This window comes from Octodon degus, unplaced genomic scaffold (assembly GCF_000260255.1).
Source record: "Octodon degus isolate 3935 unplaced genomic scaffold, OctDeg1.0 scaffold00229, whole genome shotgun sequence".
Classification (NCBI taxonomy): domain Eukaryota; kingdom Metazoa; phylum Chordata; class Mammalia; order Rodentia; family Octodontidae; genus Octodon; species Octodon degus.
In genome coordinates, this window is record NW_004524805.1 from 153,187 (window position 1) to 168,808 (window position 15,622).

At 44.4% G+C, this 15,622-nt stretch overlaps 1 protein-coding gene and 2 pseudogenes across 1 annotated transcript in view; all 3 read left to right on the forward strand.

Annotated features, from left to right (window-relative positions):
• Raet1e (retinoic acid early transcript 1E) overlaps window positions 1-6,157 on the forward strand; it is a 26,302-nt gene extending 20,145 nt beyond the window's left edge. Inside the window, exons 4-6 of the mRNA XM_023705789.1 lie at window positions 4,672-4,744; window positions 5,368-5,631; window positions 6,012-6,157. Of these exons, the coding sequence (XP_023561557.1) occupies window positions 4,672-4,744; window positions 5,368-5,631; window positions 6,012-6,157 (483 nt within the window). The remainder of the gene's footprint in view (window positions 1-4,671; window positions 4,745-5,367; window positions 5,632-6,011) is intronic.
• Window positions 6,158-9,067: 2,910 nt separating this feature from the next.
• Window positions 9,068-11,842, forward strand: LOC101583761 (annotated as a pseudogene).
• LOC101583367 lies at window positions 9,548-10,768 on the forward strand (annotated as a pseudogene).
• Window positions 11,843-15,622: the final 3,780 nt, after the last annotated feature.

A 15,622-nucleotide genomic window follows, 5' to 3' on the forward strand; every position in this document is an offset into this window, starting at 1 on the left:
GCTGGCTGGCATGTGGTGCTGGGGGATTGAACCGTGGTCCCTGTGCTTTGCTAAGCTTGTTCTAAGTAGGTGCTTTAGACCACTGAGTCATCGCTCCAGCCCACTTGAGCTACTTTTAAAAGCCAATAGAAAAGAATATTTATTAGGCCATGAAATGTACTTGCTAAGTGAAATATGCAAGCATAATAATTTTTACCTGTTCCAAATAATTTCAATTTTCCAGATCACAGGCACGGTGAACACAATCACTCTGACAATATTGATGAATGTATATCAACAGGTTTTCAGAGAAGACTGAAAATAATAACTTGGACAAGAGAATCCAGATGATAAATTACTCAATAGCCATACCAAAAAGATATGAATTACTTATTTGGAAGGCAGTTGTACCAATGTATGTCTAATCAGGGGACAGAAACTAGAGTGTAATTTTGGTAGGCCAAGTTCATTATAAACAATTATTAGCTATAAAATAATGGTTCATTAAGGGAAGAAAGGGAACTGCAGGAAAGCAGACTAAGTAGAAAACATCACCAAGTATAGCTCCTACTTCCACAATTCCCTGGCAGGATCTGTATTGCATAACTATTTTGTAACTCTTGAGGTCTGTTCCTGGGCTTGCAACTTCCAGGGGGTTTTGATGATACACTGTGGGTAATTTTGACCAATTTCAGCTTTTCGCAGAGTAGCAAATACCACCCTCCCTATCCCCAGTGGCAGAGAAGGCAGCACTCCTGCCCCTGGGGTGGCACACTTGAGAATTTGTAGGAGCCAAGTGAATAATAAAGACCTTGCCCTCCAAATATTGATAATCTGTGGGCCACTGTGACAGACCTCTTCCCTTCTGCCTAAAGCAACTTGTCTGGGAATTTAAAGAGCCCTTTTCTTCTTTTTCTTTATTCTTCCCACTTTTCTCCCCTTGCTTGTTTCTTTTAAAAATTTTTACAGTGTAGAGCATTCAAATGCAACTGCATGTACAAGGAAAGTTAGAAAGTCACCACACATACATAGAGGAAACCACAGCCTCCTAAAACATTTGAGAACACCTTAAAGTTTGTGCTTGAGGCAGATCCCTGACAGGGGCACAGCCAACATCATGAAACAAAATAGACAACATAATCACAAAATAAAAGCAAAAATTATCACTAAGCATAATAGTGGGGCATGCCTGCAATTCAAAAACACTTAGGAGGCTGAGGGAGGAGGATTGCTGTGAGTTTGAGGCCAGCCTGGACCACACAGTGAGTTCAGGGCCAGCCTGAACTATATAGCAAGACCCTGCCTAAAAAAAAAAAAAAATCAGAAAATCCTGGGATGGGGAATGTATTTCCTGACTTAACTAAATTAAAAAAGAATATCACAAGGCACATAAAAAACTTGGAAGCATTTCCCTTTAAAATGGGGAAAAATAAACCAACAAAAAATATTCCTGAGACAGAGCAAAATGCATACTTGCTTTAAAATACAATTTTAAAGATGCTCAAAGGACCACAGGAAGGTATAGAGAAAGCCTAGAAAACAATGTATGAACCAAAAGGAAATAACAATTAATGATTTGAGGCACTAGTGGCTACATTCTCACAGGTTTTGTGAAGAAACTCGCTCTAGAGCTTTACAATTCTGAGGAGAACTAGAGAAACTTTTAAAATTTTGTTGAGAAGAAAAGCCTAAAAAGTACACTAAACACCTTGAATATAGTTCATAAACTTGTTGGAGAAAAGCCATAAAAAATAGTTATAACTACATCTCAGCAAGTTGTCTATTAGAAATGCTGGTCAGATCTTGTATTGGCTCTCCTCCACCATAATGAATACCTGAGATAATCCCAATACCTATACAAAAATGGTTTAATTACACTTACAGTTTCGAGGTTCCAGATCGGTTTGGCTGGCTCATTGTTCTGAGTACTCGCTACATCATGGTGAAGATACATGGCAGAGTAAAACCACTCATCTCTTTACTGGAAAGTGAGAAAGGAGAGGCTAGCACACTACAACCCCCTCTTGGTCTCTCACTCACTGAATATGACTCATGTCACAGAAGCTGTAGTCCTGTGCATTCATTTAATTCTGTCATGACAATTAACCTCAGTTATCAACTTGATTGTATAGAGATACACTGAGAAAGCACTCTTCTAGGTGTGTCTGAAAGTGTTTCCAAAGGCAGACTGACAGGAAAGACCAGCCCTGAACCTGAGAAGCAGCATTGAAAGAGCTGAGGGACTGGGTGGGAAAAAAGCAGGAGGGGCAGCTTGAACGCTCACCAATGCTCAGCCTTCATGAGCCAATGCCATTTAACTGCTGCTGTTGCCCATGGAGGTCAGATCCCAGGTTCTTCAGCCTTTGAACAGAGACCTGCTCCAGCATCCCTCCAGTCCCACATGGCCTTCAGGTGAGGACTAGTGCTGCAGGGCATGTGTCAAGGGCACATCTTCACTGTTGGGATGCCATCTCCCCAGAGAAACACTTGTATAAAAAATATACCGCAAATTTTAGATTTAGGTTTCTTCAGAGTCCTACTTGGGCAACTAAAGATTGTGAAATCCACTGTGTGGTTAATGTACTTCCTCTGTCCTTGATAGTCTTGTTCTTGTTATTCTAGTCCTCTTTTAGCACTGTGATATCTAATCTTTGGAGCTTTCAGGGATACAACCAACCTCAACATGCAGGCCATAGGTTCACCACCAATGGTAGGATAATGTTTAGTTCAAAAGGTGGCTCTAGGGGTAGATCTAAAGTAGGCCTTCTTCCCTTTCTCCGACAGTTTCCTTAGCTACCCACCTCCTGCTTCAATGCTGAATAAGTATGCCTGTGATCATTAATTGTGATGTATCAACTTGACTTAGTAATAACTGCCCAGCAAAATAATAAATTCTGGGTGTGTATATGGGTGATTGGTGCTTAGGACAGCAAACTGAGGGGGAAGAACCAACCAGATGTGGATGGCACCAACAGGTTTGTAACTTGGGCAGAATAAAAAAGGAAAAAAGCATTTCTCTTTCTTGGAGGGGCGCTGGCCTTTGGCATCACCTTTGGGTGTTGGTCTCCAGTTGGTGTTGTGCCTTCTAGCACAGACTCTTCAGCCTGCTGGTACTCTGCCAGGAGCTTCTTGGACTTCGACCTTCGACCACAGCTAGATGCTCTGCTCTCCTCCAACGTGCAGACAGTCATTTGGATCCATCCACTCCTGAGCCTGAGTCACTGTAACTCCTCCACTTCTGATTCTGTGAACCTACCTCATAAATCCTTTTGTATAATTAGACATATAGTTTATATTGATTCTGTTCCTTTAGAAAACTCCAACTAATACAATATCTTCTTTTTTAAATTAAATTTTAAAAAGCAAGCATTTAGACCACACACTCATGGTAAGGGAACCTAGCCAACATTTATCAAAAACAGTAGAAGTTGTCTTATAGAAAAAGATAGCCAGGTATCAACAGTTATAGAAAGGAAATACAATGGAAATTTTTATCAAGCTGTTAAAACTGTTTTCTTACAGGCCATAGATCTTGAATAGCCTCCTAATCAGTCATGTAGACAATTTTTCATGTATTTCATGTATTTGGCTTCCACTGTGGGAAGAAAACTAACTCTTTGCACACTTGCTTGCACTTTTGCTATGTTTTCTGCAGAACCAAGTCCATTCTGTTTGGGAAGGGTTTCCCCTACTTTTTTGTACAGTTCTTGGTCTTTTGATCTTGGTGTTGGTGGTTTTGAAACTGTTCTATCTGGTTTTATTTTTACAAATTTTTGGCTAGAGTATCTTGTACAGATTTCCTTGCTGAGGCTTTTTCTTTAGTCCCTTTAGCAGCAACAAGTTTTACTTCTTTCTGTGGCACCTTGGGGCTACTTTCAGGGGAAGACTGCTTTCTAGGTTCTAGAATTTCACAACCTGCTCTTCATCTTCTACTCTGCATTCCTCTGCAGCTAAGGGCTGTGCTTAATTCTCATGGACTCAAAAATTCGCTTCAACCTGAAGAACACAGGCAGTGTTATTTCAAAGCACCCTCACCAAGTGGAACTTTTACTTATGTAGATGTTGTCAACACTGTCAGTGTTGCTTTAATTGGACAACCTGCAAAATCCCTTGCCTCTACTTCAGAAATGTGCAATTCCTCCCAAAATGGCCAATCCTAAAAATAGCTGGTACTCATCCTCATTATTATCTACTTTAAAGTAATCATCTTTTCAGCCTTTACTTCAGAAACTTCTTTTGGGATGTACTTAGTCAGAATGAATAAAATCATTTAAGAGGAAAGAGTTTTGAACGGGCCAGGGTTATGGGAGTAGAGAAAGTGGAGTTAGAGCAAAAACTACAGATATGGAAAGAAAATAGACAATAAAGATGCAGGGAGGTGGAGGGAAAGGAAGTTGGTGGAAGGATAGAAGAAAGAAGCTCACATAACCTCTAGCAAGAATGCTCACACCAGAGAGTGCTTGGAGAGGGCAGGAGAATGAACAGAGAATTCAAAGTGTTTAGCATTTGTTTTTAACATTTTTTTTTCTTGTGTCTTACTAAGTCTGCAGTTTTGCATAGTTGCTAAACACTGGTGAGACGAAATTGTTCTTCAGTCAGATTTCAGCAGGCTGGCTTGCCGTAGGCAGTTTCCATACACAGAGAAGAGGACATATGTACAAGCCTGGCTGCTTCTTGGTTATTTCTATGCAGTCCTGCTCAACAGAATATCCCCAGCGCATTTCACTGCCTATGTTCATTTGCCGCTACTGCTGCCAGGAAGCCTGTGAGTTTCCTGGAATGGCAAGAACTGGCCCAGGAAAGGAGAGATTGGGCCTCATGCAGATTAACAACAAGTGGGTGGCTCCTCGTGAGGATGTGGTTTTACCTGACAGGTTTCTAGGGATCTAATAACCAGTTTGTGGGCATTCCAGCCTGTGGCACTAGTTAGGTACTGTGTGCATGTGTGGCAGCTCCCGAAGTTCACCATCATGGTGAATGACAAGTTCATCATCCAATCCAAGAAACATTTCCTGAATGCCCAGGAACTGCGATGGATTTGGTATGCATCCTATGATGCCTCACTTTCCTTTCTGTTGAAAGTGTTCCTTTCTGTTTGATTGGATCCTGGGTTGCAATTGTCTTGTGTTTTTTTATATCCAGAACTTGATAGAACTCACTAAAAGTACTAGTGAGATGAATTCTCCTGGAGGAGTCCAGCTAACATCAGGGTATCTAACTACCTCAGGCACATGAAGGTGGCACAAGGTGAAGGATCCAAAAGACTGAGGGAGTCTGGAAAGGCATTTCTTCCTGGTGCTAGGCTGGCTCTTCTAGGGTCCCGGCAGTGTGGGTCTTTGCAGCCCTCACCTCCCTGCCCTGGCCCTGACTTTCATGTTCCTCCCACAGGTGCTAACTCTCTTTGCCTCAATTTTACTGTTAAATCTCTTTTTAAACCTTCACAGCCCAGATACAAAGTACAGACCTCAATAGATAAGACTTCTTTCCTTAAGTGTGACAGTGACAATGACAAGGGAAACCCTTTGGGTCTCCCAAGAGAGAAGGTAAATAGCACCAAAGCATGGAGAGAATTGCATCAAATGCTGGGAGACATAGGGAAAAAACTCAGGATGATTCTACTGAACATCAATCTTGAGAAAAACAAGATCATGGGTAAGTATGAGGCAGGGTGGGGAAAGAGACAGTCAGTGAGAGGAAGGGGCAGAGCCCATGTAGGCAGGGCCTTTGGTATATTTGCATATAAAAGTTAACATTGGCCCAATCCTAGAGACACACAGAAATGAATGGGCAAGAAAGAGCTAGTCAGGAACACAAGTTTCCCAAATGTGCAGAGAAATACGTGAGAGGAGATGTGTTTATCAAGTGGGAAAGTAATGGTTTTGTGTGTGGACTGCAGGTCCAGATTTTTTTTTTTTTTTTTTTTTTTTTTTTTTTGTCAGCATGAAGAGCAATCCACTGCTGCCTTCTTGCAGGGCAGCATTAATGGACAGCTTGAAGTGATGAACATGAACTGGATGTGATTAATCCTGGAGCCAGAGAGATAAAGGAGGTGTGGGCGAATGACCAGGAACTCATACAGTATTTCAGGAAGATCCTCATAAGAGACTGCAATCACTGGCTGAAAAACTTCTTACAGCACCAGGGGAAGAAGTGCCAGGTAGTTAACCGAGTTAACTGAATTACCATGAAGTAACTCAGCAGGGTGGAAATGATGTAGAAGCTCTCTTTAAAAGTGACTTTCTTGGGGCTGGGGAGATGGTTCAGTAGAATAAATGCTTCCCTGACAAGCACAAGGGCCTGAGTTCAATCCCCGGTTCCACCAAAAAATAAATAAGTAAATAAATAAATAAATAAATAAATAAAATAAAGGTGACTTTCCTCGTACATGTCAGCATGTGTGTGGGATGCAAAATGTGATGAATGGAATGATTCCTTTGTATTATTCCTGGCTGGAGAGTCTGTGATAGCCATGGGATTTTTCACCATCCTACCATTCCCATCTACCCTCCCAATGTTTCCCTTCAGCACAGGAGCTCCATTCACCATTACCCAATGACCTAGTCACTAATAGCCCTAACTGGTCCCCAAAACTACATGTGTCACTGTTAACTTCCAGGCCTTCTCTTTTTCCTCTGCTATAGTCGCTCCTCAACTGGCTCCAAAGTCACTTCTTATGAAGCTTTAACTACCTTGCCCAGATAGAGCTAAGCACCACAAACAGTGCCAATCTCCATAGAATCCTAACCACAGTGAACATGTCACATGTGTTTGTGGCAATATGAGCTCACAGAGCACCTGGTGCACCCCCAGGATCTGAAGAGTAGTTGTCACATAATGAGTCAGCAAATATATGGGTATCATGGACTGCCAGGGAGAAGGTGTGACAGGATTCTTTCTTTCTTTTTCTTTCTTTCTTTCTTTCTTTCTTTCTTTCTTTCTTTCTTTCTGTCTGTCTGTCTGTCTGTCTGTCTGCTCTAGTATCAATATTAATCACCACAGATATTGCCCAGTTTCCTCCTCTCCAGGAGATGGCATGGATCATCCCATTCCCCAGTAGTAGTTGCATTTTATTATGTTCATTAGGAAAATATCAGACACCAGTGTAGGTAAGGAACAGATTAGGCTCTGCCTTTTGAGAAGATCTTAGCCTGGTAAGGACTTGGGAACAGTGTCCCACTGTCTCACCCATAACCCCAGACTGTAGTATCTCTCTGTGGAAATCATGCTCTTTCTTAGTGCTGAGGCCCCATGTGCTCCACAGGAGAGCTGAGGATGACTCTGTTGTTGAGGTATTAGGAGGCCAGCATTGGACCCACAACAGTGCAGGGAGAGGAAGGACATAACAGGAGTGTTGCCTGAAGTAGGGCATGGCCTAAGTTCTGGAAAACTGGTGTGGGGTGTTACCTTCTCACAATCTAACCCAGGCTTCCCAAGCTCCTTAATCAAAAAGTTATTTACTCTACAAGGATAACATGATCTAGGTCAATAATTTTCCTCAATATTGTAGAAACTTCAGCTTAAGAGCACCTCACTTTCATGAGTTCTTTCCATGACCCTTGAAGGTCCCTTGTGATGTTCTGACCAAGAGAATAATATAACTTCAAACTCAGCTTTAAGAGCTGGCCAAATAGCTCAGTGGATTAAAGTATCTGCAAGCGGGCACTGGGGCTGAGGGTTCCATCCCCAGGCCTGCCATGCCGGCCCCACCCCAGCATGCGCTGAGACTGGAATTGAGACTGGGTGTGGTGGTGCGCCTGTAATCCCAGCTCTTGGGAGGCTGTAAACAGGGGGAATCACTATGAGTCCGATCTAGTAGTGAGACCCTGAACACTTTGTAGACCCTTCCCTAAAATACAAAAACAAAACAAAACAAAAAACCCCCTCAGCTTTAAAGAAATCTAGCAGATTCTAGAATATACAAGGAAACAAAGCAACATGCACAAGAAAAATTAGATCAAACAGATCTGCAAAAAAATCTGATACTGCTACCATTAGATATAAAATATGTTTAATGTGTTATTTGTTAGAAAGAGTATTGATATATGAGCAAGGCTTAAGAAATGTGAACAATCACATAACAGATTTGGAAAAAATTCAACTTATAAATTAAGAGGGAAACATTTGATGGATAAGGGGCAAAGCTTTTCATTTGAAATTAAAATGTAAAAATTTAGTGGATAAGAAACAGGATCACTTTTGGAAAGAGGGGGCCAGCAACCTGAAATGGGGAGGTAAGCAGGCCTAGTACCCTCCATCTGTCTGTGGAGCCTGGATACTGGGGTTTCTCCCTAAGGGTCATATTTTACACCTTTTGATACCACAGCAGAACAAGAACAAGAGGTTGATAGAAGATCTGATGAGCTACTACATAGTAAAAAGTTACAGATAATCATAAAGTACTACATGCATTTTTTAAAAGCTAGAAGGCTTTAGAATATCCTCATAACTTTCTCTGATTTGAATGTCATACAGTTGTCTCAGTTATTCTTCTCTTGTTGCTAGGACAAAATATCCAACACCCAAAATGAAGAAAGGAAAAGTTTATTTAGCTCACAGTTAGTGGAGGTTTCAGACCATACTCAGCTGGCTCCAAGGCAGAGCAGCACGTGAAAGAGGGCAACTGTTCAAGGCAGTGGCAAAGAGCAACGGAGGGGCAGCAGCTCAGGAAGCTAGCAAGCATCTCTCCCCTCCTCACACTGTAATGTAAATTATCCACTCCAGGGCCAGGGAGTAGCACTCACACCTGCAGTCCCAGCATTGGATCAAGAACCAATCAATCACAAACTCCAGAAGCTGCCCCATGACTGCATGAGGCTTGGGGGGACAACTAGATAGCATAACAACAATGTATATCTGTATTTAACCATTATATAGTATCCCCTAAATATGTGCAATTTCGTGTGTCAGTAAAAAATAAATTTAGGCTAAAATTTGAGAGGTTAAAAAGCATTTAGAAACTTTTGACTTCTAATGAGTACATGGATCCACTGACATTTCAGAAATACATCTTGACCGGTCCAGAAGCAGTTGTCAGGCTCCTTCCCCAGTCTCCATCTTCAGTTCACCTGCCTCCCCTCCAGCCTCCACTATGTCCATAAGGGTGACCCAGAAGTCCTACAAGGTGTCCACCTCCACCCCCCGGGTCTTCAGCAGCGTCTCCTACACCTGTGGGCCTGCTTCCCGCGTCACCTCCTCCAGCTTCTCTGAATGGGCAGCAGTGGCAGCTTCCAGGGTGGCCTGGAGCTGGGTGGCTATGGTGGGCTGGTGGTGTGGGAGCATCATGACCATCCAGGTGAACCAGAGCCTGCTGAACCCCCTGAACCTGGAGATGGACTCCAACATCCAGGCCATGCATATTCAGGAGAAGGAGCAGATCAAGAACCTCAACAACAAGTTTGCCTCCTTCATCAACAAGGTTTGGTTTCTGGAGCAGCAGAATAAGATGCTGGAGACCGAGTGGAGCCTCCTGCAGTAGCAGAAGACATCCCGGACAGAGCCAGCCCCTCTCACTAGGACACCAAACGTACTCAAGTCTTTCTGCTTCCTCACAAGCACTTCTTCACCAGCGATGGCTACCTTTGTGGAGCTTAGCACCAATGTCAAGATGCCCATCGTGGGCCTCGGCACTTGGAAGTCTCCCCCAGGCAAGGTCAAAGAAGCCGTGAAGGCAGCCATCGATGCAGGGTATCGCCACATCGACTGTGCCTACACATATCAGAATGAGAATGAGGTGGGAGAAGCCATCCAAGAGAAGATTCAAGAGAAGCTCGTGAGGCGGGAGGACCTCTTTATTGTTAGCAAGCTGTGGTCCACATTCTTTGAGAGGAGCCTGGTGAAGGAAGCCTGCCGGAAGACCCTGAAGGACCTGAAACTGGACTACCTGGACATCTACCTCATTCACTTTCCACAGGGACTTCAGGCTGGGAAGGAACTCATCCCCAGAGATGATAAAGGCAATATCCTCTCCAGTGAAATAACATTCCTGGATGCATGGGAGGTCATGGAGGAGCTGGTTGATGAGGGATTGGTAAAAGCCCTCGGTGTCTCCAACTTCAACCACTTTCAGATTGAAAAGCTCTTGAACAAGCCTGGGCTGAAATATAAACCAGTGACAAACCAGGTGGAGTGTCACCCATACCTCACCCAGGAAAAGCTGATCCAGTATTGCCACTCCAAGGGCATCACTGTCACTGCCTACAGCCCCCTGGGTTCTCCAGACAGACCTTGGGCCAAGCCAGAGGACCCTTCACTACTAGAAGATCCCAAGATTAAGGAGATTGCTGCAAAGCACAAAAAAACCACAGCCCAGGTTCTGATCTGGTTCCATATCCAGAAGAATGTGGCAGTGATCCCCAAGTCTGTGACACCAACTCGCATTATTGAGAATTTTCAGGTCTTTCACTTCAAGTTGAGTGATGAGGAGATGGCGACCATCCTCAGCTTCAACAGAAACTGGAGGTCTTGTATTATACCTGGTATGTCACGTTTGGCAGAGTATCCTTTCGATGCCGAATATTGAAGCTGAATCTTCTGCTTAGATGACCAGAGGGATACTGCCTTCTCTGTGTGGAGCTCACTTCCTGTGAGATCTGTTTCAGCCAACGTTTCAGAACCCATGTCGTGCCTCAGCTCTTGCAAGCAGACTTTAGGCAATGCTCTATTGGTAGAGCCTGTGTTCGGTCAGTAGTAGACATCATGGCAACGCGTGACTCATGAGAATTTTTTTTTCTTTTTACTTATTTGTTCTGTCCAGATGTTTGTTAAATGCCAGGATCCCTACTAATATTGAGGATGCAATAATAAAAATAATAGAAAATAAAAAAAAAAGAAGACGACATCTCGGAGTAACATGGACATCATGCTCGAAAGCTGCATCAACAACCTCAGGTGGAAGCTGGACTCGCTGGGTCAGGAGATAATGAAGCTGGAGGTGGAGCTTGGCAACATGTGGGGGCTGGTGGAGGACTTCAAGAATAAATATGAAGATGAGATCAACAAGTGTAAGAGATGGAGAATGAATTTGTCCTCATCAAGAAGGATGTGGATGAAGCTTACATGAACAAGGTGGAGCTCGACTCACGCCTGGAAGGGCTGACTGACGAGATCAACTTCCTCAGGCAGGAGTATGAAGAAGAGATTTGTGAGCTGCAGTCTCAGATCTCGGACACATCTGTGGTGCTGTCCATGGACAACAGCCGCTCCCTGGACCTGGACGGTGTCATCGCCGAGGTCAAGGCCTAGTACAAGGAGATCGCCAACCGCTGCTGGGCGGAGGCCGAGCGCATGTTCCAGATCAAGTATGAAGAGTTTCAGACTCTGCCTGGGAAGCATGGGGATGACCTCCACCACACAAAGTCCAAGATCTCTGAGATGAACTGCAGCATCAGCCTCCTGCAGGTGGAGATTAAGGCCCTCAAAGGCCAGAGAGCATCCCTGGAGGCTGCCATCGCTGATGCCGAGCAGCGTGGGGAGAAGGCCATTAAGGATGCCAATGCCAAGCTAGCCCAGCTGGAGGTTGCCCTGCAGAAGGCCAAGCAGGACATGGCCTGGCAGCTGTGCAAGTACCAGGAGCTCATGAATGTCAAGGCAGCCCTGGACATGGAGATCACCACCTACTGCAAGCTGCTGTAGGGCGAGGAGAACAGGCTGGAGGCTGGGATGCAGAACTTGAGCATCCACACGAAGACCACCAGTGGCTATTCAGGAATGGTGAGCTCACCCTATGGGGGCCTCACAAGCCCTGGCTTTGGGAGCCTCCAAAGCCCTGGCTTCACCCGCACCAAGTCTGCTGTGGTTGTGAAGAAGACTGAGACCTGTGATGGGAAGCTGGTGTCTGAGACCTCTGATGTCCTGCCCAAGTGAGTGGGCCGCAGCAGCCGCTCCCAGCCTGTACCTCTCCTGAGGTTGCCCCAGAGCCCGTCGGGAGACAGCTGTATAAGGGAGCACTGGGAGCAAGAGACCCACCTGAGGCTCAGCTTAGCCCTCAGCCCACCCTTGGGGGGACATTACTGCCTGGGGTACCCTTTCTTCCCCGTGCCCTCCACCAAAACCCAATTCAATTGTTTGTTTTTTTCAAAATAAAGCCTGGTTTTGCCACCTGAAAAAAAAAAAAAAGTACATCTTGAACTAGCATGCTTGGTGACTATAATTATTATGGTTTGGGTCTAAGATGTCCCCCTCAAAGCTCGTGTGCTTAGTGATTGGATTTTTGGAATTTGTTGGATCATAAGGTCTCTGATTTTATCAGTGGCTTAACCCATTGATGGATTTATAACTTAATGGCATAATTATGGGCTGAGGAAGACTTAGGAGATGGGACCTAATTGAACGGAGTAGGTCATGGGGATGTGACATTGGGGACTGTATCTTGTCCCCAGCCATTCCTCTGTGGCTTTTCCCCTCCTTTGCCTCCTGACTGCCATGAGGTACACAGTGTTGCTCCACCACCACACCAGGACACCATAATTTTCTGGCTTACCAGAGGCCCACAGTGATGGAGCTAGCCAACCATGGACCAAAACCTTGAACACCATGAGCGTAAATAAATATTTCCTTCTTTAAACTATCTTTCCCAGGATTGCCACAAGTTCAAGGCCAGTCTAGGCTACCAGTGAGTTCAAGGCTATCCTTAAGTACAAAGTGCAGTAAGACCAAATCACAAAGCCAAAATTAAAATATGGAAAAGAAGGCTGGCCAAATGGCTCAGCAGATTAAAGCACCTGCTTAGGCAGATGCAGCAGCTGGGGCTCGATCTTCAGCATGCTGTACCAGCCCCACCCTGGGGCACGCTGAGACTGTGATTGAGACTGGGTGTGGTGGCATGCGCCTGCATTCTCAGCGCTTGGGAGGCTGAACACAGGCGGATCACTATGAGTCCAATCTACATAGTGAGACCCTGTAGACCCTCTACTAACATACAGTAAATAAATAAGTAAAATAATTTGACCAGAGGGACATTGGTGGAAACTCAGAAAGGAGTTTCTGAATCTAGAAGTCATTCTTATGCATGGATAAACTGCAGGATAAACTGCAAGCAATCATTACTAACTAACGTGAGGAATGTAAAAGTAAAGGAAAAGTTTTATATACCATATAATCCAGAGCAAAATCTTGTTGAAACTAATAACTTGACTGAGAGTGAATCAAAGGAAAAATACCAACATCATACTGATAAAGATGTAAAATTTTCTCGCTGCAACAAACTCAACACTGGTAAGATGCAGCTATAAAATGTTACTTAACTCATCTCTGTCCAGCTTTCTGTTTGGAGAAGTTCTCCAAGCTGCAGATTAGGGAACCCAAAGAAAGCAGGCTCTGTGAATTCAGGCAGGCCAAGGGAGCTACATTCACAGAACAGAGCACCACAGAGGAGAGAGCTGTGTAGAGTTCTTGGACTCCCCTGAGTCCTTATCTGAGTGTGATTGAGGACATGCATAGAAAACAACAACAACAACAACAAACACTAGGCAGCAAGCAAAACCATTTCTGAGCTCACCCAGGCCGGAGAATTGCTCATGTTGCCAACATCCAGAGAGGCTAAACCTGTGGTGCAGGGAGAGAAGGATGACAGAGAAGTACAAGGAAACAAATACAGGTGATAGTTTATTACCTTGATTGTGGTGATGGTTTCACTGGTGAGTGCATATATTAGTGCTTACCAAATTGTACACTTTCGGTATAATCCATTTTATTCAGTTTTGTGTTAATGGCAATCATTACATCATTTTCACTTTTCTCAGAGGAATTCTATTGAGCAAAAATGTGTCAGGGTCAAGAGTGTGCCTTAGAAATACTGTGTGTGAAAGTGTTTGGCAGACTTTGAAATCGTAAGCAATTGTTAGTTTATATTATGTCCCAGTATAAATTTATTACTTTTAATATTATGAATTAACTAGTCTTTGTAAGGGCTGGTGATATCTCAGGGCCATTTTTATCCTAAATGAAAGTTTCTCAGGGGCCAGGGAGATGGCTCAGTAGAATAAGCACTTGCCTGGCAAGCACAAGGGCCTGAATTCTATTTCCGGGTCCGAAAATAAATGAATAAAAGTTTCTCATCATAGGGGCTGGTGAGATGGCTCAGTGGTCTAAAGCACCTACTTAGAACAAGCTTAGCAAAGCACAGGGACCGCAGTTCAATCCCCCAGCACCACATGCCAGCCAGCCCCACCCCCTGGTGGGCTGAGCTGGCCACACACACACACACACACACACACACACACACAAATAAATAAAAGGTATGTTGAACAACAACAACAACAAAAAAAAAGTTTTTCATCATAAAAAGCCTACTAGAGCTCTCCTAAGCCCATGGCAAAAACACAAAAAAACACCTTATATTATTGTTTCAAATCATCCTGAAGTATCTGCAGTTCTGTGGGATAAGAATCCCCTCAGCGAAACAACCTCTACCTCAGTCCAGACATAACATTCTGGGCTAAGCAGTTATTTGTTTGAGCCTCAATGACACCCAAATATACCCCTCAAACCTTTGTAATTTCACCCTTTCATGGAATGGCCAGAAACATTGGGCTATCCTCTTTTTTTTTTCTTTGTATTTTTACGAACATCTACCTTCTACTCTTCTGAGCCCACAAGCAATGTGTTCCTAAATATCATTCTAGAAATCTAAAAGTTAAAAAGCACAATGCTATTTTCCTATCCAGTTACTTTATTATTCCTTTCCTTTAAAATATCGCCAGTTAGTAATGTCAAGTCACAATGCCCAGCATTCGTCTAATCAAGATTTCTGGATATGGTAGAAAGCAGGAAAATGTGACCCATAATTAGTAGAAAATTAAATAGAAAACTGATTAAAAATAAACAAGATACTGAAGCTTCTGACAGAGGGTGGTACTGCCTGGGTTGGCCGTTTTCTTATACTGTATCTCCTGTGAAGCACAACAGCCTAGATTTCACACAATCTAATAGCAGGAGGCCTAAACTGCTCAGGCCATACAGACTGCTAACCCGGTCACCCTAACTGGCCAGATTTTGGTTTTTAGTTATGCCTGAAAACTGAGTGAATGTGACTACAGGGAGAGAGAGAGAGAGAGAGAGAGAGAGAGAGAGAGAGAGAGAGAGAGATTTCTATATATAGATATTTATATCTATATTTACCTCTCTACCTCTATCTCTATCTCTACCTATCTATATACTTTTTTGCGGTACCGGGGATTGAACTCAGGACACTGAGCTTGCCAGGCAAGCACCTATTCTACTGAGCTATTTTCAAACAGACAACACATGTCTCTGCAGTGCTGTCCTACCTCCCTGTGCTAGCAAAGCAACCTCTTGGGCACCTAATGTGGAAACTGTCGGGGACGTCGGAGAGGACAGATGCTGCTGCCGCCGGGCGGTTCCCTACCTCAGGTGCCCCAGGGCGCTGTAATCCCAGGACTGTGCACACCCTTGTCCTCTCAGCTACCCTTCCGTCAGTGCCAGCGCACACCTGGCAGGCCTAGACAGCCCGGCCGCGCTGCGAGGAGCCGCCAGCAGGTGGCGCGAGCGGGAGCCGGCAGCCCCGCCCCGGCCGCCCCTCCGCGCGCTCCGCTGCGACCCCGTTCGCGCGCGCTGTGCAGATCCGCGCGGAGCCGGGAGAAGACCGGCCGGCTATGCCGCCCGTGCGCCCGCAGCCTCGGGGAAC